This window comes from Coccinella septempunctata, chromosome X (assembly GCF_907165205.1).
Source record: "Coccinella septempunctata chromosome X, icCocSept1.1, whole genome shotgun sequence".
In the NCBI taxonomy this organism is placed as follows: Eukaryota; Metazoa; Arthropoda; class Insecta; order Coleoptera; family Coccinellidae; genus Coccinella; species Coccinella septempunctata.
This window is the reverse complement of record NC_058198.1, coordinates 370,132-395,540: the sequence shown is the minus strand read 5'-3', so window position 1 is coordinate 395,540 and position 25,409 is coordinate 370,132. Positions and strand designations below refer to the sequence as shown.

The following is a 25,409-nucleotide window of genomic DNA, read 5'->3' as shown; positions in this document are numbered from 1 at the left end:
GATTGTCAACAAGTTGCAACTGAGGAATCTTTAAAGGAAATTAAACTTGATTGTTGTGATACTAGTATTTGATGGATTTGTAGGTTATTAGGTATATTCAAAGTGGGACAGTTTTTCCAATGAGGAGTGAGGTTCAAAAAAACCATAAATTTAAGGGAAACATCCCAACAGATAAATTTAATCGTATTGTCAATATTAATAAATTATACTTATACTCTTCTAAGATAGCAGCATATTGGTCTGAAATAGAACACGAACTAGCATCATGAAAATGAAATAGGTTCACAACCATTTGCAAATACATTTTATACACAGATACACAATAAACTCATATCTGAAATTCAACTATATACACATGTATATGAAACTTATAAAGTAACGAGTAAGTAGTCAACTGGTCCTACTAAAATTTGAAGAATAGTATTAACAGTGGTTATAACAGCGAAGGTTATTTTTCGAATACTTTGGATCACTTCATTGTTCTTCATGCGAAAAAAAAGGGATTTTGAAAGAAATGATATAAACTCAAATTTTTATTTCAATCACAATGAGAAATAGGAAGATGTCTAAAAGTGTAGCCTCTCAAGAGGTATATATGTATGGGGTGTGAGGCAAATGATTTGATTTCATATTTAGTTACAAATTGTTTGGAATAAACCATTCAATGATCACTGTCCTGACATAAGAAGAAACAGTGAACATTGAATGGTTTATTCCAAACAATTTGTAACTAAATGTGAAATCAAATCATTTGCCTCACACCCCATACATATATACCTCTTGAGAGGCTACCCTTTTACACATCTTCCTATTTCTCATCTCATTGTGATTGAAATAAAAATTTGAGTTTATATCATTTCTTTCAAAATCCCTTTTTTTTTCGCATGAAGAACATAAGAAGAAACAGTGATCATTGAATGGTTTATACCAAATCTCAAGGTTTCAGGGAATGAGGTTTTCAGCTGCAAATTTGCATCTAACGAAAAGTTAGGATGGTTTGAAGGGATGGTAACCCCAAAAACACCACCCCAACAATTCAATTCAACTTTATTGCGGAATCTTTCTTTATCGATGTAGACAACCAGTAATACAATTCGTGACCCTCTATGAAACGAAGGTCTACTTAGGCAACCGTTATTACTTGATTGATAACTAAAAAGAGGCATCTAGCGATTGCAAAAAAAATACATTTGAAAGCTTTGAAATATTTCAAAAAGACTTATGAGCATCGAGACCCAATATTGCACTATCTCCATAAAGCAAATGCCTTGCCCAGATGCAGCGACACCGTGCGATTGACGACGCTTGTTTTTAATTATATTTTGGCGTTCGAGTGAGCCATTTTTATGGTTCCTTATCCATTGAAGTACTTCTTAGCATTTCAACAAAGACTATATACCCCAGAAAAGGGGTATTTCTCAAACAGATTTTTCTTCGTGTCTGGTCGTGTTCAATAATGATAAACCAATCATATAATGAAATGAACATGTTGGATAATGATAAAAGAATAAATATTGAGAGGCATGAATCAAAATGTTCAAAGGTTATACTCAGGATGGTTCAAGCGTGGAGGCTGGGAAGGAGATGAGATTTAATCAAGCAGAGGAGAGAAATCATAGCGATAATTTAGTTGATCAACTCAACCACTACGCCCCCATGATCTTCTGCATAATATAAAGCGATTTGCGGCTGTCGACCATTTCCGATGGATCTAGTTTCAAGTAATTTTTTACAGTCTGGTCTCAACGAATAAAACAGGTAGGTAGAAAGGCACAGAGCAATGAGGGAATAATGAGTCGACTGGAATCGGGCCTTGAACGACTCAACGATATAATTTGGTCTGTTGGGTTTTGAAAGTTGAACCGAGGGTACCCGATTGCGACTCACCGAACACCGAGGAGAAAACTAACAGTAGTCCGACCACTCCGACCGACCAACGTTTCTGATGTGACAGTGAGTGAACCAAACTATGTTACGTGCAACACGTTACGTTTTGTGTTTACGTTGTGTACTATAGAAGGCGGCTGGTAATCGTTTTGTTTTCAATCTACGTAAACGTCAAACTTTCTCGAGAAAAAAACTACTGAAAACTATTCCGCTTACATATATGCGCAATCTGGACTTTTTTACACGGGTCTGTGATTCAGTAGTGAACTTTTTATGTGATACTAACTTTAAGTGCTAGCGTTTAATACTCATATTAAAACAAAGTTTGGTGGACGGTTCTGTCCAACTTTTTTTAATGATTACCTCTAATTCATATCCGAATGAAATGGTAAGTTGACATTAAAATAGAAAAAAAAAACTAGTATCACTTCATCTGAAATAGCATACGATCTCTGTTTATAATATTTTACATTAGTACATATAGTTCATAACTCGCCTCAGAAGAGAAATGTGTAGTGCAAAAAAAATCTAATTGGGACTTGTTAAAATACTTGAGCGAATTTATGAGGATGTTACTTTGAAAACCTCAGAGTTTGAGAATGTACATGCACACCATCCACCACAGTAGCGTATCTTGAAAATAAACAACTCATTCATGAGAAATCCCATTTTGCTCCTAAAACTCCACTCCAAATCTATCGGTATCACTGTAGCTGTTTTTTCAGATGAAAATGAATAGCTGGCAAAGAACAATTAACTACCAAGGAAATCTTTCATTAACTGCAGAAATGTTTATCAAGATTCCAGTTGTTTTAATGGAAGAACTTGTCTAACATTCTTTGAAAATACATACGAAACGCTAGGTCCCGAAAGGAGAAGAACAAATGACGATTTGTTCTACTTGTAAATCAGAAATAACCGCCTCTTCCGATAGAGCATCCAGCATATATTACTTTGCACCATAAGTTTTTCCTAGAACGTTTGCGGATAGAATACTGATTTATAGACTGGAAGTTGGAAGTTCAAGATGAGATCGAAAAATAAAACAAGAGTCCTAAAGAGCACGCTCTGGCCGTGAAATAAATCATTCCTTCAGGTAGTTTTGGGAAGGGTGACACATAACAATAACAATGACTATTGTTGGAAAGAGAAGGCATTTCAGTAGAATAGAGCTGCAGCTAGGTCGATTCATATATTTCGTTAATGAAAACCGTCATATCACCAATTTTAATGATATAGGAATGTTGGTTGAATATATTGACAAATGAAATAATTCGGAAATCTGTATATCACTTAAGAATTTCATCTTGTTTTTCCTTATTCTTTCACGAGCTAAGTTTCTTTTCAATTCTACGTAAAGAAGCATAATTGTTGTTGATCTCACACTAAACTTATTGTTTAGTCTTCGCACCTATCTGCTATTCTACCGAAGGGTAGCTCAGAAGAACGCATACCTTGTAATCTTTCTTCACGTGGTTATGCTGACCTGATACTCATCACCGATAGAAAAAAGTAAGCTTGAGAAGCATTTCATACAGCATAGAGAAGCCAAATGGAATAAATTCATTATCTCTCTTACTGTAAATACCCATGAAATGTCCTGAAACAAGTCGAACTTAACGTTGTTTTTCTTCTACGTAAAAATGCGAACCCTTCCTTCAACCCCTCTCGGAAGGCAGGTATAACCCTCAATTTTTCAAATGGGAAGTATGGGCTTGTGATACATCGTTTGAAAGGTTCGCATTTTTACGAAAAAGAATGATAATTTGAAATTTAAATTCGACAGTTTTCAGGATTTTCCATAAATATGTCCAGTTAACAAGATAATGAATTCATTCCATTTGTCTGTATAAGCAAATCCTATCTTTAAACTCATACATCCAATAAGAATTCTCTGCCATACTAAGTAGGTAGGTATATCTTTCTATATGCATAGCACATGACGTAAGAGTGTTTGCGCATATTAACTTCTCGAAACTCTTATATAAATTAATGATATCTCTATACCATGCACATTTCAACGCTTATATTCCGTTGTTCTTGTAGACAGTAAGGTTTCTTTTATTTCAGATAATATAAAACCTGTCCGTACCGCTTTCGTGCTCGAATAATTATTAATTTAAATTATCACCTCGTTTTAATTTCACCCTTGACATGCCACCCTTCATCGGGATTGTATGTCTTCAGTGCAGAAACCGTCTAAAGACGGAAACTCCTCAGGTGTTCGCTGATGTCAAATAGGCTCGTTTTTATGTACTCATTTTCCATCTGGTAGGTTCTTACATGTCTAATTATCCCCAAAATTTTATCGTCTTTACGATTCTTTTTTCAGCCAACAGGCTGGGAAATGGACATGGTTCCAATTTGGAGCGTTCATTCTACGACGAATTCATTCCTCATCGCCAATCGCTTTACAATTTGTAAATAATTCCCATTCAAATATTGTGAATGATGTCAACAAAGATTTCGTATTGATTTAAAAGTATTTTGAAATAAAAATATTTACATAGAGAGATTCGCTAATTATGTCCAGTTCAATCCAAATTGCATTTTCCTACGAATGAAATGATTCATCTTTTAGAGATCGTGAATCATTTTCACTACCAGCACCTCGAGGCAATGAATGGTCTTTACGTCTTATTGGTTCAACAGCTAACGATGACCAGTTTCTCGATAATGATCAATTTCCTAGAGCTCCATTCAGTATAGAATTCTTCAAGAGTTGGGGCGTTTTTCTTGAATCTCGGAAATATGTATTACTCGAGCTACCGATCCGAGCTCGCTACCATAAGTATCACGATTTTGTAATGTTGGTCTCGACCTGTACTGATTGGTTCACGATGAACGGATTGGATTGTTGTCGACTGAAAGTGGCTATGTATTAACCCGAGTGGTTGCAAAGAATATATGAAGCTAATCGGACAAACGTAGTCCTTCAAGATATATGTCACTTGATGACAATGAAATGAACAATAATTTATCTGGTTCAATACCTTTCATTTTCTTCGTCTATTTCGTGGTACATTTATCTCACTCGGTTATGCTAATCCTTTGAAAAAAATACTCTACAAAAATAAATCCCTATTTCAAAAATGTACGAGTATTTCTTCATTTTTCAAGAAAACTGTGACTGCGAAGTCGATTCATAGTTCTTCGGAGTTCAAGTTCTGGTATATAAGCTGCAGCTAAGCATAGCCATTGCAATCCACTGGTTGTTGAAGAAAGATCGGAGATAATTCTTTGAACCTATTTTTAAATGGACGACCAGTTCAACAACTAACGCAGGTGTCACATATTAAAGCCGTAAGACGACTCGAGATGTATTCATGAATTTCATTTTATTCTCGGACATGAAGGATAGACAAGTTTTCCAAGTCGGCTTCAACAGGCCCGAAGTTCATGTTTGTGATACTCATTTTAAAAGAAGTACGAAAGTTTTGACCGGTTCACAGTAGTTAATATGAGTAAGTCACTAAGGATGTAATGAATCAAGATGGACAGAAGGCTAGGATTTTCAATGGAATGGGGAAAATCATTTTATCTGATTTCATGTGCACGTGACTAACCCCCCCTCGACTTTATCCGCTACTGAGGTGTCAATCAGCGATGGTAAAAGCATTACAAACTCGAAATTACTTCTTTTCAACCGTTTTTAACACTCAACATGTACTGACAACAAGAGCTCGTCTACCTGCTCGAACAAATATTCCGAATATAGTGCAAAGGAGGTAGCAAAAGATTCCGGTCACCCGGGTCACCCTAGACCTAGATTATATAGCAAATAGCAATCCAATATATCAAAACTGATTCAGAAAAAGAACCACTAAATTCAGTACTGAAATTTAAATTTAACTGCGCGCATATGATTTGTTAATATTTCAATTTACAGTGTCTTTCGAGACTTTGTTCTATGAAATACTGAAATATCATTCTCATCATATGAATCATCTTCTCCGCGATTCTCGATGCCAAATTGGAATACAGAAAGGAAATAGAATTGATAAAATGCACAGACGAGACAAACCCATGAGCAAGTATACCTTGCAGCGCTGTTCACAATCTTTCCTGGATTAAATATAAACTGGATATCGTTCTGGATATATACTTTGTATTGGTCTGAAAGAAGCGTCTAAATATATCGCAGACGCTTAAAAGTATTTCGGTTCATAATGGCGGGGGATATATATCTATGGGGAGAAAAGAATACGAAATAGATGAAGTGTTTATATTAAATAAAATGCACCTAGGTATAAATTGGGTTGGGCCCCACACCTGGTATATAAATTTAGATGCCTCGCCATTAAGTGTTATTGTCCTTGGTTCCCAACGTGACTCTACAATAGATCTATGCGAGATGTCAGGGTACCTGCAGATTTATAAGTTCGAAAAGTGAACCATTTTACTCAAAAATCAGTCCTCATCCTATTTTCGAAGTCACGTTTAGGTGAAAATTATTCCATGTTTTCATTAGCGCCATTTTATTCTCATATAATTTTTATACTTCGAGTAAATACTTCGAGTTTTCCATGATAAATCTCGATTTCCTATTAAAAGTTAATCTGGGATTGGAGTACAACTCTTGTGAATGAACTGAATGCCTTTAACACATACCTTATCTTACCCAAAATGAATATACATGTATATACACAATTCTTCGAAATTAAAGATAAGATATCAATTTGGAATTCGAGCCTTATTTTCTATGCATTTCGAAATGAGCTTTTCAATTCCCACTTGCTAGCGATACGTTTTCATTTTAATCTTGATAAGGTGATAGCGAATCGGAAATAGGACAACATCTGGGTCAATTTTTCATTACATTATTTACCGAGCCCGAATAATGAAACAATGAAATACTCTCACAGACTTTCCTAAAACATTTCCCCTCAACAGGTGAAATTGAACACAATGAAAATCTTATAAAATTAAAAAAAAAGTACTTTTTTCCATTTCAATCAGAATGTCTGAGAGAGTACTTTCTGCACTGGATCATCGATGGACAATTGAAAATACTAATTACTTCATTATCTGCTCGATTCAATAACGTTGAAATTCTGTCGTGAAATGATAATTTTGAAGGATTTTCTCCCACGAAACAGAGGAATTAATAGACCGCGCATTTCATGCTCGGTTTGAATGCGTTTAAAAAATATTTATGTAATCAGAGACTCGTTCGTCTGTGAACTCCGTGCTGTTCAAAACAATATTTGGGTTAAGAAAATTGGATTCTGATGAATGACGATTTCGGGCGGTTTCCATGATGAAGAAACTGAACTAAGACTTTGTAAGGGTACTTATACTTAATTGTTCATTAGAAAATCGAATTATCTGGGCAATTTTATAATCCAGTAATATTGTATGTTAACAATTTATGAGAACTACAGTATGCTCACAAAGAACTCTCAGCAGAGAAGTAAAACCGAAGGTAAATCCCTTCAAACAACATGTTTCAATTTTTGAACAATACATACTTCTAGCTGGAATGAAATTTTTTAGTGGTTTATATCCTCAACAAATCGTTGTCTTCCGCAATATGGCTGAGGTAATTGTTGATCATAATGGACAAAAACTTTCTCAAATTATAGTTAATAATTTCAATAATAACCTGTCTATAAGAATTTGGCAGATACGTTATGAAACATTTGCCAGTTGCAAGACTCGTTAGTAGATTGGAATATTCTATGGAATTTTAGAATGGCAGCGTATGCTTCGACACACTTGAGTTAATAGATATTCGTCTAGCTAGGGTTTGTCCTGTGTTTGAACGATTTGATCTGGTTGCAGCGGATCGGTTCTTAAGCTACTTCTTTGTTCGCTTCTACTCAATTGACACCCAGGCCTCATGAAACGACCTCTATATTTAAAATGACATCTCGCATTCGTACTATAAGCGTGTCTCCCACGCGGTCTACTACGTACCGGGTCCATGTGTGGACCTTTTCAAAGATTGGCTTCAAGTATAAAATCACTTCCCACATTCATTCACGAAGATCGACACTACGAGACGGAAATAAATAATCAAGTGGTTTTTGTTAGAGGTTACATCATATCTCAGCGTTATCGCGGAATCTAGGTATCATCGCGGAAATTCTCATTGTTTCCGTAGGTACTTAAATTCGAATGTTTCTGTTCACAGCACCCTACGCTCTCAATAGCTCTAATTCCCAGATTGAATGCCTATGCGTTTTTGAATTTTTGGAGGACTTGTAACTTTTTTATTCCAAAGTGTGTCAAAATTCCGATGAAATATTTCTAATATAATATTATACAAAAACGTATTAATTTTCCTTGGATCAAGTATTATCAGTAAATCTTACGAACTGAATCATAGAAATGGAATACATCAACCGAAGGCTACTACCCATATATTTCTTCACTTTTAATAACTGAGACTGGTGAACGACAAGCAATTTTACAAATTTATTGCGCCTTCCACTCCGATATGAAGCCACTATTTCACTAGGAAGATTTATGGACCATCACATACTTATAAAATCTTAAGTTGTTAAAAAATGACGTCATTCTACATTTGGTGTGATGATTTCGTACCTCTCGATCTCCTAAGATTAATATTGAGTAGCAATCAATGGCTAATGCAGAATATCTATCGATTTATTAAATCAACTTTTATCATTATCCGAATATAATAAATCAGTGTATATTTGTCGTGCTAAAATACACAATCGTTAATGGATATTCTTCTTGAGAAGAATCAATAGCAAGCTGAACTGATCTTCGCAGACAACACTGTATCAAATCTGGAGTTTCGTGATTATAAAAACAAATATGAACTAACACAAGGATTCCTTCCAAACGGGCCTTCCCTAATTGAAAAAGAATGAAAATCGAATTGATGTGGCAGATACTCGATGAAAATTTATAATTAAACAAAAAACTGAATTTACATGATTGTAAGATGAGTTGTTTGAATCACTACAAGTGTTTCGCTATAACTATAGCGAAACACGTGTTGTGGTGAAATTAACTCGTCCCAGTGAAAAATTCATATTGTAAAATAATAATATTGATAATATAGTTAGATTTCTGCAAAGCCATTTATTGTTACCAAAAGTGAAAGCATTTTTGAAATACGAAAACAAATAAATTTCTAGCTATAAATTGACCGATGTAACGTTAAAAAATTCGGACAGTTTCGTTACGTCGATACTTTTTATGAGGCGATTGAAGTAAAATGACACGTTGATCGAATCAAATGTTTTCGACATAACTGCTTACAATAAAAATTGCGTAGGCTTTCTCGTATTTACCTCGATTTTCATCATTGTTAATCCTTCCTATTCGCATATTCACCGATTCCATCAAGAAAACATTAAAAGACTACACCCTTTCATAAACATTTTCCCACACCCTATCCCTGACAAAAACGTGATTTAGCATAACGTAGGTTTTCGGAGGACGTGTTTCGAGCAAGGTTACGATCATTATCCGAAATCAAATGAACCTGTTCACAATTCACCTATGGGTGCGCCGAATATACCTACCGGAGTGTCTCATTATACACCATTCAATAACAGTTTCAACATTAAAATTCGGCGAAAAAAATTACTTCGAATGTTTCGCGTATTTCCATGAATTTATTCCTCTGAACAAATAATATTTCAGTATTAGAAACGGATTCTTCGACAAAAGACTACCGAGCAACGACTGAAGAAAATTTGTATAGCTCAAATAAATTTTTTATATTTTTCGACGGATGAGTTCAATAACGACTTGGTCACATTTCGATATACAAAAGAGTATGAATTCACTTTTTGTTTTATAATGGTGTGTTTAGATAATTTTTAAAAGAAATTTTTGGCAAGAATTATATCGATCTTCCCTCTTTGATTCCTTATGCCTGATGTAATTCGGAATATATTTTTTTGACCTTATTGATTATTGAAACAGGAGAAATATATGAAACATGGTGGAATTATTTAAAAATGGCATAAGTTGTTACAATTCCAATCGTTAGAGCTTCTCTAACCAGTTTTGACAGGGTAATGATAAAAGGCATTAACTATACCCTACCTAGTATCATCGATTTTTTATCAAACCTGAACTACAACTAATCAGAAGTCAATTTACGAGCAACGAGTATGATGTTCTTCTTATCTATATCTGACCACCAAACTGAAAATTTGGGTTCAAACTGTGCAAGTTTACCTTACATTATATGAAGAACAATAACGGCCTCACTTTGGACTAAATACTTATATGAACTCGTTTAATCTTCATGTGATATTGCCTAATTTATTTTATTCATTCTTTTTTTGTGGCCATAAATCGCTTAATTTCCAGAGATTCTTCTAAAACCAGTTTATATAATCAATTCGTTTTTGGACTGTTTGCTAATGACCATTTCATTAACATATACCTCTTTCCATTGATTCAACAGCCTATTATTCAAACCAATTTCATCATATTATTCATTCAAAATAATACATAGCCATCAATAATGACGATCAAAAAATATTTCCTCTCTTCTAAGTGGTGCGAAATGTGACCAAGAACGAAGAAGGAATTTTCGAATAAGAAGGTTCCAAGATAGAAATTTCTGCTATCGCCTCTGAGGTCAGAAATGAGTCTAACTTATTGGGAGATCAGTAGGATGATCCGGAACTCTTAAGGGATTTCTGACTTACTAAGTGAGCTTTCTGTTTATAGCCAAGTGCGTTCCTGTCGAGTACAGGTTTTGCGATATATTCCTCATAAGGAACATAAGGAGTTGGTGCGTGTATTTCGAGGTAAAAACGGCTATTTGCTTTGTGATCCCCAGGCTTTGCAATTAGTCACTTCGTGATAGAAAGATATTCAAAATGGAATAGCAAGTATTACTGCGGGTCATAAAATTAAATTATAGCACGATATGCTGATGGGTTGAATACTAATAATAGACCCCTTTGCAGAAAAATTTGAAATGTTAATCTGGAAGTACGTATCTAAATGCCAAAATGACTCATTCGATCGATCCGTTTCCGAAAACATGGGGCGTATTCAACCCTTCAGAATAAATTGAAGAAGCTTTATTTGCAACCGACTCGACGATGAATAATTCCTCGATGGAGTTTTCGATAGATATTCATTATTGGAATTATCATTTAAAATTCAGTGTAACATGATAAAAATGAATATTGGTAAGGATACTGAACAATCGAATTGAGATAAGAGTAGGCAGGAAACTAAATTTTTAGGCCACGTTTACTGAATTGACAGATTTCCTTTTTAGTAGTTTCTAATAGTTATTTTTGATAAAACAGCCACTGTTCTAGATCATAATATATCACTTTTCTATTTCCTGATTTCTTCTAATGAAAACGTCAGAAATTAATTTTGTACTGCTCCATTATTTCCAAATTATACTACGGGAAGATTATTCAATAATTTTGCCTTGCGTCATACAGCACAAAGATCCTAGGAGCAAAAAGATCTGTGCATCCGCCATTTGTGTAAAATGTGAAAAATTTTCGGGTTTTCCGACAGGTAAGGAAACTTTCCACACCGGTGCAACGCTTTGCCCCTTAACGGTTTCTAATACATAATAAAATATTAACAATTGACCTATAGTTTCCGATAGTTCGAAGCCAGTGTTACATCGATTACGATATTCAAATGAAGATGATGCAAAGTAAATGGCAATCTCTTGAAATTTTTTGATTATGTAGGTTGCTGGGACGAGTCAGTCGCGTATCATCTTCTTTACGGAGGTCAACGCTGCAAGGAAATAATACCAGTTGTGTTGTATATGTCATGAGAATGGTGCTACAATCACGCCACAAAGAAGAAGTTCTTCTTCGTCATCTAACAAATTTTTATAACATTTCGGTTCGACAAAAAACTCAATTTTTTTTTTGAAGAATGCCCGTCAATGTGTGTTGGTTTCAGTAAAGGAAACTCTGTAACCTTAATAGAAATTTTGCGAACGAAAAACGTGAGAATTAGCGAACGAAAGGAATTTTTGTTCGTTTTTTTAAATTTCTGTCATTTTCACTCTATTCCACGGGTTTATTTATGCGAAAAATATACATGCAACATATTCTCGGTATACAATCCGAAGAATCCCATAGTGGGGTCGTAGAAATAACAAACTACTGCCGTCTTCAAATTGCCCACAAAATGGTCCTGTGCCTGAGAGATGTTAAGGTTTCAGACAAACATCTGTTTATAGTCAAAAATAACCATTGCAGAAGTGAATATATCTTCCATTCCTAGTAAAGTCTAGTTTTAGGATTTCATTATTTTTCATCACAAAACTGAACCGAGAACGCTATTCATAGCTAATGCATCAAGAATCTCATATTATGGGGAATGAAGGAATAATTAAGTGGAACTTCGTCCGTAGATTGTCGATCTTCGATTAAAGCTCAACGTCCAATTTCCATTTTGTTCTAACTGTTGTGAGTGAAGTGAAGTGGTCTCCGTTGATTCATACATAACAGTCTTCTACTCGACTAGCTTAAAGCAAAAGAACCGGTTACCTACACTGCTCGTTCCAAATGTACGATCCACTCTAACTTCCGATGAATTCGAAGATGCTTGTCTAGTTTTTTTCTGCGCGGTTTCAATTCAATTAACTATTGAAAAATTAAAATCATGTTAGCGCTATGACAGATTTTTTCTTCCGGTTATGATGCGAAAGGATTTCGGAAACTTTAAAATTGATGAACCTATCAAATCTGCGCTTTTATAAACTTTTTATAATATTCTATAATCATTTTATATCAATTCCCCCCACGGTTTTGCACTGATGGCCATCAACCTATACCATTGCTACTCTACATGAACATTCGCTGAATAACAAAATAACCCATTATTCAGTATTACATAACCGGCATTACAAAATATACACATAAACTTCACAACAGAAATTTTAATTCGTCATACGGATGATTCAGTTATTTTTCCGAAAATAAATGAAATATTAAATCGTTTGTGTTGGAATCTAATATAATTAAAAAGTATGAAAATAAAAGTTGTTTCATTGGAGTGTTTGAATATGTAATTTTCAACCGTTAGGAAACGACTTGAAGAATTTGTAATATCGAAAAATTATAATTGTCAGATTTTAATTGCTTTTAAAAGATAATGATTTAAATCATTCAATCATCATATCATGTCATTAAATAGCATATAAACATTTTCGACTATAAATGGGAATCGAAATGATATTGAAAGGACACTTTTTTACATACTGAAACTTCCAAAGTATTTTTACGACGATATTATGCACCATGAAATAATGTGCGAAAAAACTTGTTTTTTTGTCACGTTTTGATCTCTGGATAATAACAAACGAATAAATTTTTGTAACAATCAGGTAAGCATGGAGTAAATTTATCCATGGTGACCTCATTCTATTGTAGCCGCCTCTCATTTGAAGTGATTACTTTCTCATATGGTCAGTTTTTGTTCGTACACCTATAGCATAACCCAAGTTATAATCATTACGTGTCGAAGCCTACACGTTCTCACTATTAGTGTTTGGGATGTTATTCGAGATTTTATTACAATAATTACACTGCCTACTCCAACTCAATGAAAAATCGTTCTATGAAAATTAGCCGGTTGCGGAAAACACCCTACAGCTATTTAGATTCTCAGCTTAGATTGAAATGGTCGTTTACTTCATAACGTCTACCCAGAACAGCCCCTTTTAACAGCCCTCTGCGTGTTATTTGGATGACTAACGAGATATTCTCGATCGAAACTTGTTATTGCCACTTTTATCCGGCCAAAACAAAGAAGTAAACCGTATGAAATCAAATATTGTATAACGAACAATGTAAATTTCAACATTACCGATGATTGACTTGTTGCAAAGTTTATCACCTTTATTTTAACTATTGTGTGTTCATTGTCCATAACGTTTGAGATACAGAATTCAATATTGCCCATGGCTATGTTTTTTATTTTTACGAAGACATAAGTCAAAAGTTTATTTACTTCCTATTACAATGTTCCGAAGATTTAGGGAATATACTGTGTGGAACACGTCCTACGAAATGAGTCGAATCAGTAATCCTACAGCGTGTAAGAGTGGTATCTGCGAATTACAAATTCACCTGTTCAAAGAAGACATAACTATAAATACAAAACACCCACCTTGATGAATGTATTATGAAGTTAGCGACAATATATTCACTGTATAACACGTGTTTGGAGACGACTTATATCGTCATTTGAATAAAAGGCAAATCTACATCCACATTCGTTCAATGTCGAACCCATAGTAAGTATAACAATTATTACGGGCATGTATCTCTCTGACAAAGACGAAATCGAATTTGAATAAAACATACGTCGATAACGACATTCATTTCGATTCTAAAAGGTGCTCCTGACATTTGATTGTTTCAACATAGCACGTGACAAAAATTATCTCGCAGACTGTATAGTCGCTGAGCAGTGCATTTAATAAAACAAAATATGTAATTTGATAATTGAATAAAACAGTATTGAAGGGGAGATAATTATGATTCAGCATACTGGGAATTGTTCGTGAAGTGATGATCGAAAGCTTTCAGACTCGTGCCAGTGAGACTTGAGTAAAAAAAAATCATGAATCAGATGGTCTATCAACCAACCTATGCGTTGGTGGATGTAGAATTCGTCAAAATGAAACTGGAGAAATGTTTTTCTGCAGACATGGTTGAGTGTCTCTATTTATCGAATAAACGAATTTCACACAAAGGTTCCTAAATCTTCGGACTCATTTATTTCTAACCAAAATAGATGAAAAACTTTCCGTGTTCAAATCCAAAAGATTATTATTGGAAATAATGAGCTAGAACTGAATGTAATTTCTTGCATGCGTGTATAACTAAGATTTTTACATCAAATTCAAACTAGAGATGGAAGGAAATGGCTAGAACTGTAACACTAGTTATGAGCGTGAGGAATCGATAAATTTATTTTCGAATAAGTGCAAAGTGCTCGCTATAATTGTCTGAATGCATATAATATTTTTGTACCACACTATTATTAGAAATAATTTTGCCTAGCAAGCATCCTATTGATCAACGGAAATGCTATTCGGTAAATATGATGAAAAGGAAGTACATATTATGGATATACAGGATACGTGAACAGGTTGAAACTGCGTAATGATGCCCTGCTGATTATTCGTAAACAATTGAGACGATGTATTTATTCATAATAACCGATTCCGATGACTCCCACTGATCCTTCTGATGAATATAAATCATACAAAATACTTAAAGATATGAACAAAATAGGTATCACATTCTCGATAATTGTTTTGGCGCATATTTGTCACGGCTATCAGGTAAAATTATAGAGCAGAATTTAATCTTATCTGAATAGATGTACGTATTTTCGAAGAACGGAAATCTTCAGTTAATTGCACCCGGATTCGAACCAAATATTATTTGCTTGATGTTTAGATATACATTGATACAACTTTTTTCTGGATTGGAAGGGGTTATTTCGTTCGATATGTTTGGGAGATAAAATTATCTCATTATGATTCATCATGGGAAACAATTGACGACCAACGAAACCAAGAACTATGCAAATTCCACCGATAATAATCATTGTTCCGATACAAACTGGAGAAAAATTGAAAACATATATGAAACAACGGAAACTTATACTTGAGCAAATTGAATTAAAAATTTAAAATCGACTTTTTTGGCAACTGATAACTTTAGAGATTACAAAAATGCTGTTCTTTATCAGGTAAAGCTTTAGGCCTTAGACAATTCTACGTTGATTCAAGTGTTGCGAATTATTATTAACTGAATTAACTCTTTAACTACACCTTGAACTCACTTCCTAACCGGTCAAATGGCAGAACAACTACAACTTCAATGAGTAACGTCCATTAAGAGAAAGAGAGAGGAAGATATACAATCATTTATAATGTTGCCCACAATTTTCAACTCTTATCTTCAATTTAGAGTGGACAATTAGGTAATTCTAGAAGAAAAAAGTGATTTCGCCGCTGAAAGATGTCTCATAAATATCTAAATCACTGTGGTACGGTCGTTTCCTAAGCTAAGATTTGATTGACCACTTAACTCAACCGCTAGTCGAGGATGAAGGCAAAAAATGCTATAGTACCGGACTTCTGAGAGATGGACTGAAAGAAAAGAACTCGAATTGCATTCAGGTCAACATCTAATCGGACCGTTACCGTTTCAACTTATCAGAAAAATTACAACAGTTATCCGTGAGATGAGAAGAGGATGATGAAATGAATAGGAAACAATTCTCTCAACATCATTATTTTAAATCAGCTTCTGATGATGTAAAGTTGCGTTTTCGGAGATATTCACTGCACTAAAAATATAAGATACAGGGTCTATATAAATGGCTGTGACATCGGAATGTATGTCAGTTTTGTTGTTCTATGATATTTAGTTTAAAATCCCTACGCAAACAGCATCAGCAAGGAATAATTCAAAGCAAACTGCAACGTTACATCATCAACAAGAAATAAGGGAAATTTATTACTATTGAGAGATAATTCGACTTTCTCAAATGGATTAATAAAATTAGAAATTGAAGAACAAGGCCAAAAAAAATCAGTTACAGTGAACAAATGGGTACTAAAAAAATAACTCGGACGGATACGCGGTTTTGCAATTTACTTTAAAAATGAACTCTTAATTTTTGTCGTCTCTTTATCAATATATGGTTTCTCTTTCAATTTTCATGTTGGAAAAATGGAACTTTCTTCGAAATTTTCAGCGTATTCCTAGACAATATAACGGTGAATTGGTACGGAGTTCTATATGTGTTCGCATTCATTTTGTTTCAGTGATAATCTCCTCTGAAATTAAAAATAATAAATTCGATCGATCCAAGGACAAAAACACATACATAACTTGTATCAGACTAGTGAAAACAACCGCTCTAGACAGTATGGCTTCGTCAGTGTCTTTGGCTTTTCATTATCATAACGAGCCGGGAATTTGTTATGAAAGCTCGTTCAGCTCTATTGTGAAACATAAATGCCGAGTTTTCCTTGAATAAAAATTGAGCGCTCGAATAAAACGTTTAGCATGAAAAAACAACGACCAGGTGAAAACCTTGGAGGCAGAATTAATTATCCTTTTCGGAATTCATTCAAGTTTTTTATCATTTACACGGAATATACTGTCAGATTCAATCTGCGTGTGATAACTAATAGTTGGTACGATAATTGCCTCACAAAACGGCAGCGAGGAATATTTATAACCTCGAATCAAAGATTACGCTTCGCGATCTCTTAATTTTACATCTTTCTCGATGTCCAGCTTAAATTCTGGAATATTTTCCATTACCAATATTTTGGCCATCATTCGAATACCGTATGAGAAGCATTGAGGCTATCCACGACTGGAATAATTTGATCCCAACAAATTAAGATTTTTATGACTTGTCGATCTCTGCATGGCCAGTTGATCCCAATTATTGTATCCTCATTTCGTCGTCGCAGTGGATCAACTTTCCATTACCAGTTATTATACAATGCAAAATCAGTTCTTAACGTCTTTAGTTCGTAATGTATTTTTTATATCAATCCTAACAATGTAACTTTTAATGTGTTCATTGTCGCCCACGTTAAACTTGGCATGGTCATCATTTTTCACTTATTGTTGCCGGTTGATTGAAAACAAATATGGCGAATTTCTTCAAATTGGTATTCTATCATTGCGAATCAACGGAAGCAACTTCTCATTTAACGGCTTCAAATTATAGTTATTTGAATCAATGAAAAACCAACGAGGCAATATCTAAGTGTATTTCAATAAAGCAAAGCAATTTTGGAGCATTCCTCTTCATTACGATGGAGATCGTGAAATACCTATAACCGAATAACAGTTTGTTCGTAACGCAAAATGATACTAGATGGACGTGATTAAAGGGAGGTTATTCGAACAATATACACGGCTATTTTATCCTTGGGGCACAATTACGTTGATCATATTCACGTATATTGGATACAATAATTATTTATTAATAAAGATGTTTCGAAATGCCGTTACATTTTTTTCGCCTTGATGGTTAGTGTCGCAGATTAGTAACCAATCGAATTTGAATAGATACTTCATTAGAATGAGAATCATATATAATTAACTGTCAATGTTAGAGATATTCCAACGGCGTCTACGGACGTACTTATTTTTCGACACAGTAACAAAAACAATGGAGCATAACGTTCATGCTCCGGTCATGTATAATGTATTCGAGCATTACACGTCACACCCCTGGGTTCAATTAACAGCTCAGCCAAATTAATGCAACGGTACAAAAATGAAAGTACCTCCTTTCATACGCATATAAAATAAACAAGGAAAGCTGACTTGGAAACACACGAATCGAAAATACCTTCGGTTTTCATTTAGCTGAGAAATGCTTGATTGAAGTGCCTACGAAAATAAACCCGAGTTAACGAACTTATTAAAGAATACAAACTAAGTTCCATTATTGATGGATTGGTTGTGTTGAGGCCACACTCTGTATAATGTTAACGTTTTTGCATGATGGACGAGTGAATACATATGTTGGTTATCAGTTTCTAATTGAGTTGGATTTTTTATTTTTATTGCACTTTTCGAATGTGTACCAACACTTTGAACGTTGCTTCACATAAGGCTTAACAACTGCACGGCATATACAGGGAGAGTCTTTGAATTGTACATATATACAAGTAGATTCTTGAGGTCGAAAGAAAAAAAAACTTTGTCCCTAATTTTTTTTCTCGATTCGGCTTGGACAAAAATAAAAAATTTAAAAGAGCCTTTTAAATTTCCATAAGGAGCTATGTCACCTCTGGAAAAAAAGAACTCCCTCCAGGATAAGAAGCTAAATAAACAAGAGTCTTTTAAACAGAGTTGCATTCAGCCAAGGTAGCCAAATGGTCAAATTTCAGAGATGTTTTCATTGTTGAATATCAAATTACTCGAAAACTATGCATCATACAAGAAAAATGAAGAATACTTTTATTTTCCACAATGGTCATATATTCATTACTGAGCGTTCAGGTTGTTCGAATTTCTGGTAGCTATTTTTTATGATATGTGTTGGTCATAATGAAGAAACTGAAATATGTGGGCTGAACAAAAACAAATTTGAGTTATATCTCGCGAACAATTTTATCGAATACCGAGCCGAATACGAAAAAATGGTAAACGAAAAAAGGGTTTCTTTTGGCCTGTGGAATCTTCTGTTGAAATATATGACAAGTCAAAGGCTCACCCTGTATAGATGCAGAAAGGAAAAAAAATAGTTCATGTGAGAGTTCATATTTTCTAAGCATAATTGCATCCAAGACGAACACAATGAATTGTAATTAAGCCCTTTTCCATGTTAAACTTCCCCATTGTTCACTGTTAAGTGAACGAACTGCATATCAAGCAACTAAGTATATTTCCCACGTTATTTGAAGCAGGAGGCGTCGAGTGTTGAATAAGGATTAGGATGGATGAATTTAGTGCAAACTTTCTCAAGGGAAAAATCAGTGCAAAATCAGTCCACATTTCATTTGAATCTATTGTCATAACCGTGTCGTGGGATAGGAATTGTCGGTGAAATAGATAAAAATTATCTTGTAATATATTACGTTTTGTATGTGGGCTGCAGAAGTATTCAAGATCTGCATCCTATATTTCATGAATTGCACAATATGCTTGGACGTTTAATTGTATTTATTATGGAAATTACATACGTGAAACCAAGTTTCCTCTTGATCCAACAGCAACCATCATAGGTATATCTGTAAAGAGAACATCAATTAGAAAAATTTCATCGTATTTATATCAATAGGTTATCTACTATCTAGTGCTCATCGTGAAATTTATTTTTTTTATGTTCCTTACGATCAGATGACAAATTGTTCGAGAAAAGCGATCAACCTAGATATGAGTTCGTTAGGCTTCACACTTTCCTCTAATTAATTATTAATTTCATTATTCAATACGTGCAATCTATATACCAACTAATAGGGGTTGCTATATAAATTGAATAATCCTTATTCAAACTTTAGTTGATATATCTTCCGAATTATGTCAGTTTTTATCGCACTTGAAAAGCAATCAGTAGAAAAAAATGTCGTTCTATCGAGATTTATAAATTTTTGCATATTCTGTAATGAGAAATGGGTCCCAAATAATACTTGAATTTTTATTATTTTCAAAATTGTAAACTCTGACATACATAAATATCAAAATGTAATTTTTATTTCAGACTATTTCCAAGATGAATATGAGGACGTAGTAGAGGCGTGTTGAAAAAACACACGCTCTCAACATGACGGTGCTCTGGAAACTTCATCATGACTACTTATTTTTCGTCCAGTTTTTGATATGGCTTCATTTTTTGACCAATTCGTGTCAGGCATGGCTTCCAGATAGTGGATCGAAGATATTGAATAACCTGAAACAAATATCTAGTTCAAGTATTAAGTGAGTAAAAGTTATTCAAATATTACCTAGAATAGTTCCTCATTTTCTTTCATAATCCTAAAAATTGGTGTGGTTTTTGAAATATAAAAATTCAGACCAAACGAATAACTTTACACAAATATTTTTGAAGGTTTACCGGTAATTTAACACATCCAGACCAGTTCGTCGTCTTGGCTCAAGATGAACACTCCATTTTGCTGGGAGGAAGAAACAAGGTATTCAATCTTAGTATTATTGATTTCAATGAGAGAGTCCAGTCCAGGATTGAATGGCCCTCTTCGGAAGCCCATAATCAACTGTGCATATTGAAAGGAAAAACAGAAGATGATTGCCAAAACTATATTAGGATACTGTACCGTCCAGAGCCCGGCAAACTGGTTATATGTGGCACCAATTCTTACAAACCACGATGCAGAAAATATATCGAAACGGTAAGTAGATTTATGTCGTTCAAGGTGAATTTTGCATCTCTATTAAGCCGCGCACTTGTAAGAATCTTTTTGGTTTTATCTCTTATTCATGATTAGGCCAACAACTAAATGTATGACATCTAGTGAAAAACTCGTTATGAGATATAAACTTGTATTTTATCTGAATTGTATTTAGAAGATCATATATGTATACGGAGAATATGTAGGTACTTCACCTGAATCTTCGCAAAATTTTCTCGAATATTAAAGAAAAATAGAATATGGGGTCTTCCTCAGACTTTTACAATGCTATACATATGCATATAATAGAACTGAAACTCTATTCAAGCGAGTTTAATTCGCACTTGAGCGCTTTGTTACAATTTCATTGAAGCAATATTATTTCATTTCCAGTTGAACGGACGTTTCGAGATGGAAAATGAATTCGAAGGAATTGGTATATGTCCCTACAATCCAGATCACAACAGTACGACGGTGTACAGCGATAACCAGCTATACTCAGCCACAGTAGCTGACTTTTCCGGAGGTGACCCGATCATATATAGAGATCCCCAACGTACTGAACAGCTTGATCTCAAACAATTGAATGGTATGTATATGATTTCTTAAAAAAAACAAATTTTCATTCATTGCTTTCATCTTCCAGCTCCACATTTTGTTAGCTCAGTACCTTATGGAGAACATATTTATTTTTTCTACAGAGAAACTGCTGTTGAGTATATGAACTGTGGCAAGGTAAAAAATTTTGTGTGCTTCGCTTTAAAGCGCTTTCTATTGAGGATCATTTGAAATTCTAGATAATTTATTCGAGGGTAGCAAGAGTTTGTAAAAATGACCAAGGAGGACCGCATCAGATGACAGATAGATGGACATCATTCCTAAAGGCTCGACTGAATTGTTCTGTACCGGGGGAATACCCTTTCTATTTCGACGAAATACGTAAGCATTCTATTCAAAATTCACTGATGTAAATTATCATATACAAATTTTCCATATCCTTTTTGTGCATCATTCACGAAATTTTCCAGAGTCGACTAGTGAAATTATAAATGGTACCTATGGATCTGGTGGTACGAAAAATATTATTTATGGTACACTTACAACACCAAATAACGCCATAGGAGGATCTGCAATATGTGTATATAACATGGATGATATAATAAGCGCATTCCAGGTAAATTAAAACGTCGGAAAAAAATAAGTAATGATCTTGAAATTAAACCTTGGACAAGATCAGATATTATGTTATAAATTATATATATTTTTTTTAACATATCCTATACGTCAAAGCAAGTTCAGTACCTGGGGCTGACCGCTCTAGTTACTTCACTCAAGTGCTTTCCCCGCTTTTTATGGTGAGATTAAAATTTTCCAGGGATAAAAATAAATTTGGACTCTGGATGAGAAACGTCTTTATGTATTCTCCAATTAAAATTTCCAAATAGATGAAACAGAAAGAGAACAAATTTTCGATATTTTTCAGGGAAGCTTCAAACATCAGGAAAGCCTAAACTCAAACTGGCTTCCACTTTCGAACAACATGGTGCCTAAGCCAAGACCTGGAGAATGTGTTCCAGATAGCAGATCATTACCTGAAAGAAATGTGAATTTTATCAAAACACATTCTATGATGGAAGAAGCAGTACCAGCTTATTTCGGCAAACCAATTTTGATAAGAGTCAGCCTTCAATATAGATTTACTGTGACCACTGTAGACCCTCAAATTCGAACAAGTGATAATGAAGCATTTGATCTGCTATACGTTGGAACTGGTAAGTTCAGCTCAGCATGAAGTATTTTTAAACATATTTCATTCTTTTGGATATTTGCAGACGATGGAAGGGTGCTGAAAATTGTCAATATCCCAAATGAAGAAGGTGCAAAAGCTGTTGTCATTTCAGAGAATAATGTTATGCCCCATGGGATATCCATTAAACAGATCAAACTCACACCTGAAGGTGGAAAAATTATAGTAGTCAGTAGGGATGAAGTAAGATTAGTTGATTTGAGCCAGTGCACAAATGTACACACATGCAGGTAAGAAATTGATGAAATAATAAAAATAATAAAGGAAAATCATGGCATTGATCACATACACATTATATATGTTTTTTCAGTGAATGTGTTGATCTTCAAGATCCACATTGTGGGTGGGATGCCAAACAGAAAGCATGTGTACCCATTAGTAAAGTTACATTAAGAAGGTATTTAATACAGGATGTGAGACAAGGAGACAAAGCCAAATGCAGTTGGACCACCCTTCCTACAGGTGAAATATAACATTTGGTTTAACGCAGTTATAGATTCTCAGTTGAGAATGGAACAACCATATATTTGGAATTTGTAAAAGATAAAATGTTAACGAGACAAAGAACCACTTGAATACGAATTTTCATCGCGTTACCAAAATATTTCAATATCAATATCTTATTTCCAGAGAAAATCCAGTCCCGTAAACCAGTCCAGAAGGCTGAGATACCAACCAACACGGACAAAGATCGGGATCTTTACCCATCTGTCAGAAGTAGTGAAGAAGATGAAGAAATTCCAGATTGTACGAATGATATCGAGGGATGTGCGGTCAAACAAAGAATCGCTGGCGAAACACAAACCCTCCATCTCATTATAGTTGGAGCCTGCATAGGAGCTCTGATCGTTGGCTTTATATCTGGATTTTTCTTCTCAAGGCGATTTCGTTCAACAGGTGCTTACCATGATCCGCCGTTTTTCGAGCAGCACAACCATTTAGAAAGGTAATAATTGTTTTTTGTTTGTTGGAACGAGAGTGATACCAATTTTATCGAATTTTGATCAATTCTGTCCGTCCGGTGGTAAACAATATTATTATTTTCTAAAAGAAGGAGCTAGGAACTTCGAACGTACAGGATGGGTTCAAAAAATTATTCTACGGCCAATTACCCGATCTTTAACTTGATTGGACCCGTATTTTTTGGAATATGAGCAAAATATTTTTTTCTTGAAGCGATTTCATTACTTGGATGGGTAAAAGGTCTAATTATACATTTGAGTAAGAGCGCAAAAACTCCCGGTTTCGTTCAGTGCTTTCCCATTGTCTTCATCACCCACTACCCATGCCGTGAGAAAGCAACATCGCAAGTTGAAGTCTATTTTGAGTATAACGCTACGAATAATTTTACGATTACATATATTTTTTTCAGATTGAGTGGAAATCAGAATTTTTTACCCCCACGTCCGAACAAAACTGTGAATTTGGTGTTGAATGTTCGCAGTCCATCTCCCCCCTTAAAGAAGGATAATCTGGACATAAGCAAGGATCTCAATATAGCTAACGATGGAACTTTACAAAAGATAAAAAAAACTTACATTTGAAACTATCGAAAAATTTTTTTACCTGTGTGGCTAAATGGGAAAATTGAATTGAGTTTTATTCGGACGTCATTTGAATGACTCGTGATCTATAAACGCCTTAAAAAATGATCACTATTATAATTGAATAATATTCCTTCCCTCCAAACTCAAAATACAGAATGATAACCATGTTTGAGACTTGTTGCAGAGGATCTATTGTGTATTTTCGTAATTTTCATATTCAAAGTAAATTATATATTTCATTCAATGAGATAGGTGTTGTCAGTCTTTATATTTTATGTCCTTTGTTTTCAAAGGCGAATTATTTTTAATTGTACATAGCAAATATTTTTAATTTACCCCAATTTTGTAAATACGCGCCTCGCTGTATATATATACTGAAACAGTAGTTATTTCTTTCAAATATATTTCAATGATCTCTCCCCTAAATAGTTGAACTTTCGAGCTAAATCATGATCTTATTATCATTATAGCACAATACCTAAAATTTTGCAGATTTTAATTTTCGCGCAATAAAATCAATGAACTATTCGGTTGGAAAGTGTATTTGGATATATTTCGTTCTGTAAGTGCCGAATTTCTAATTTTCTTCAAGATAAATTGAAGAGTGTAAAGATTCATCTTTTTGATTTATAGTAAACCTAACCGACAGACCCCGTATGTATTGTTGAACAACTTGTTTTCTGCTTAGTATCTCTCAGATACAGGGTGCTTTTTTAGTGTGTCAATGTTACGAAAATATTCGTTGTGACTTCTGTGAAAGCAAATACGCCATAGCCAGAAATTTTGATAAAAGATGTGTGAAAACTATTTTTGTTACTATCTGAAACTTCAATCTTATTTTTCAGTTGTTCTAAATGCCAAATATAACATCTTTTTGAAAAAAAAATCTCAGTACATGCAAGAGCATCAAGATTGATACTACCTGTATTAAAAAGATATATTTTTTTTCTTTACATACCATTCAATGTATTTCTGTCTGTTTGGCTGTGAAATTTCCTTCTTTAACCAATAAATTTGCCTTTTACATAGTGCCTAATTCGACTAGTTTATCTGGTTCGGTAGTTGAAATTTTATACACTGCAATAAAATATAGCAGTGAAGTAAAAAACTGCAAGTACATTCCAAAATCTTCTACTGGTGTAATTTGTAAGTAATTAAATAAATGTATGAGTAAAATGTCGATTCCTTCCTATAAATGAATAAATATATTTTTACGATTCATTGAAAGTAATTCATTCCATATCAAGTGATGCACGAACCCGCTAGAGCGATCGAATGGTCTAGCAGGATTGAAAATTTATTATATTTTTGGAAGAAACGTAATTTC

At 34.3% G+C, this 25,409-nt stretch overlaps 1 protein-coding gene across 1 annotated transcript; it reads left to right on the top strand.

The window, feature by feature from the left end:
* The first annotated feature begins 1,850 nt into the window (after nucleotides 1-1,850).
* LOC123322043 (semaphorin-1A-like) lies at nucleotides 1,851-25,303 on the top strand. Its single transcript, XM_044909869.1, has 12 exons — nucleotides 1,851-2,275; nucleotides 20,080-20,297; nucleotides 20,428-20,728; nucleotides 21,122-21,317; nucleotides 21,375-21,463; nucleotides 21,526-21,667; nucleotides 21,757-21,902; nucleotides 22,212-22,500; nucleotides 22,561-22,765; nucleotides 22,846-22,997; nucleotides 23,166-23,481; nucleotides 23,908-25,303. The coding sequence occupies exons 2-12, from the start codon at nucleotides 20,143-20,145 to the stop codon at nucleotides 24,077-24,079; spliced, it is 2,163 nt and encodes a 720-aa protein (XP_044765804.1). The 5' UTR covers nucleotides 1,851-2,275; nucleotides 20,080-20,142; the 3' UTR covers nucleotides 24,080-25,303.
* The last annotated feature ends 106 nt before the right edge of the window (nucleotides 25,304-25,409 follow it).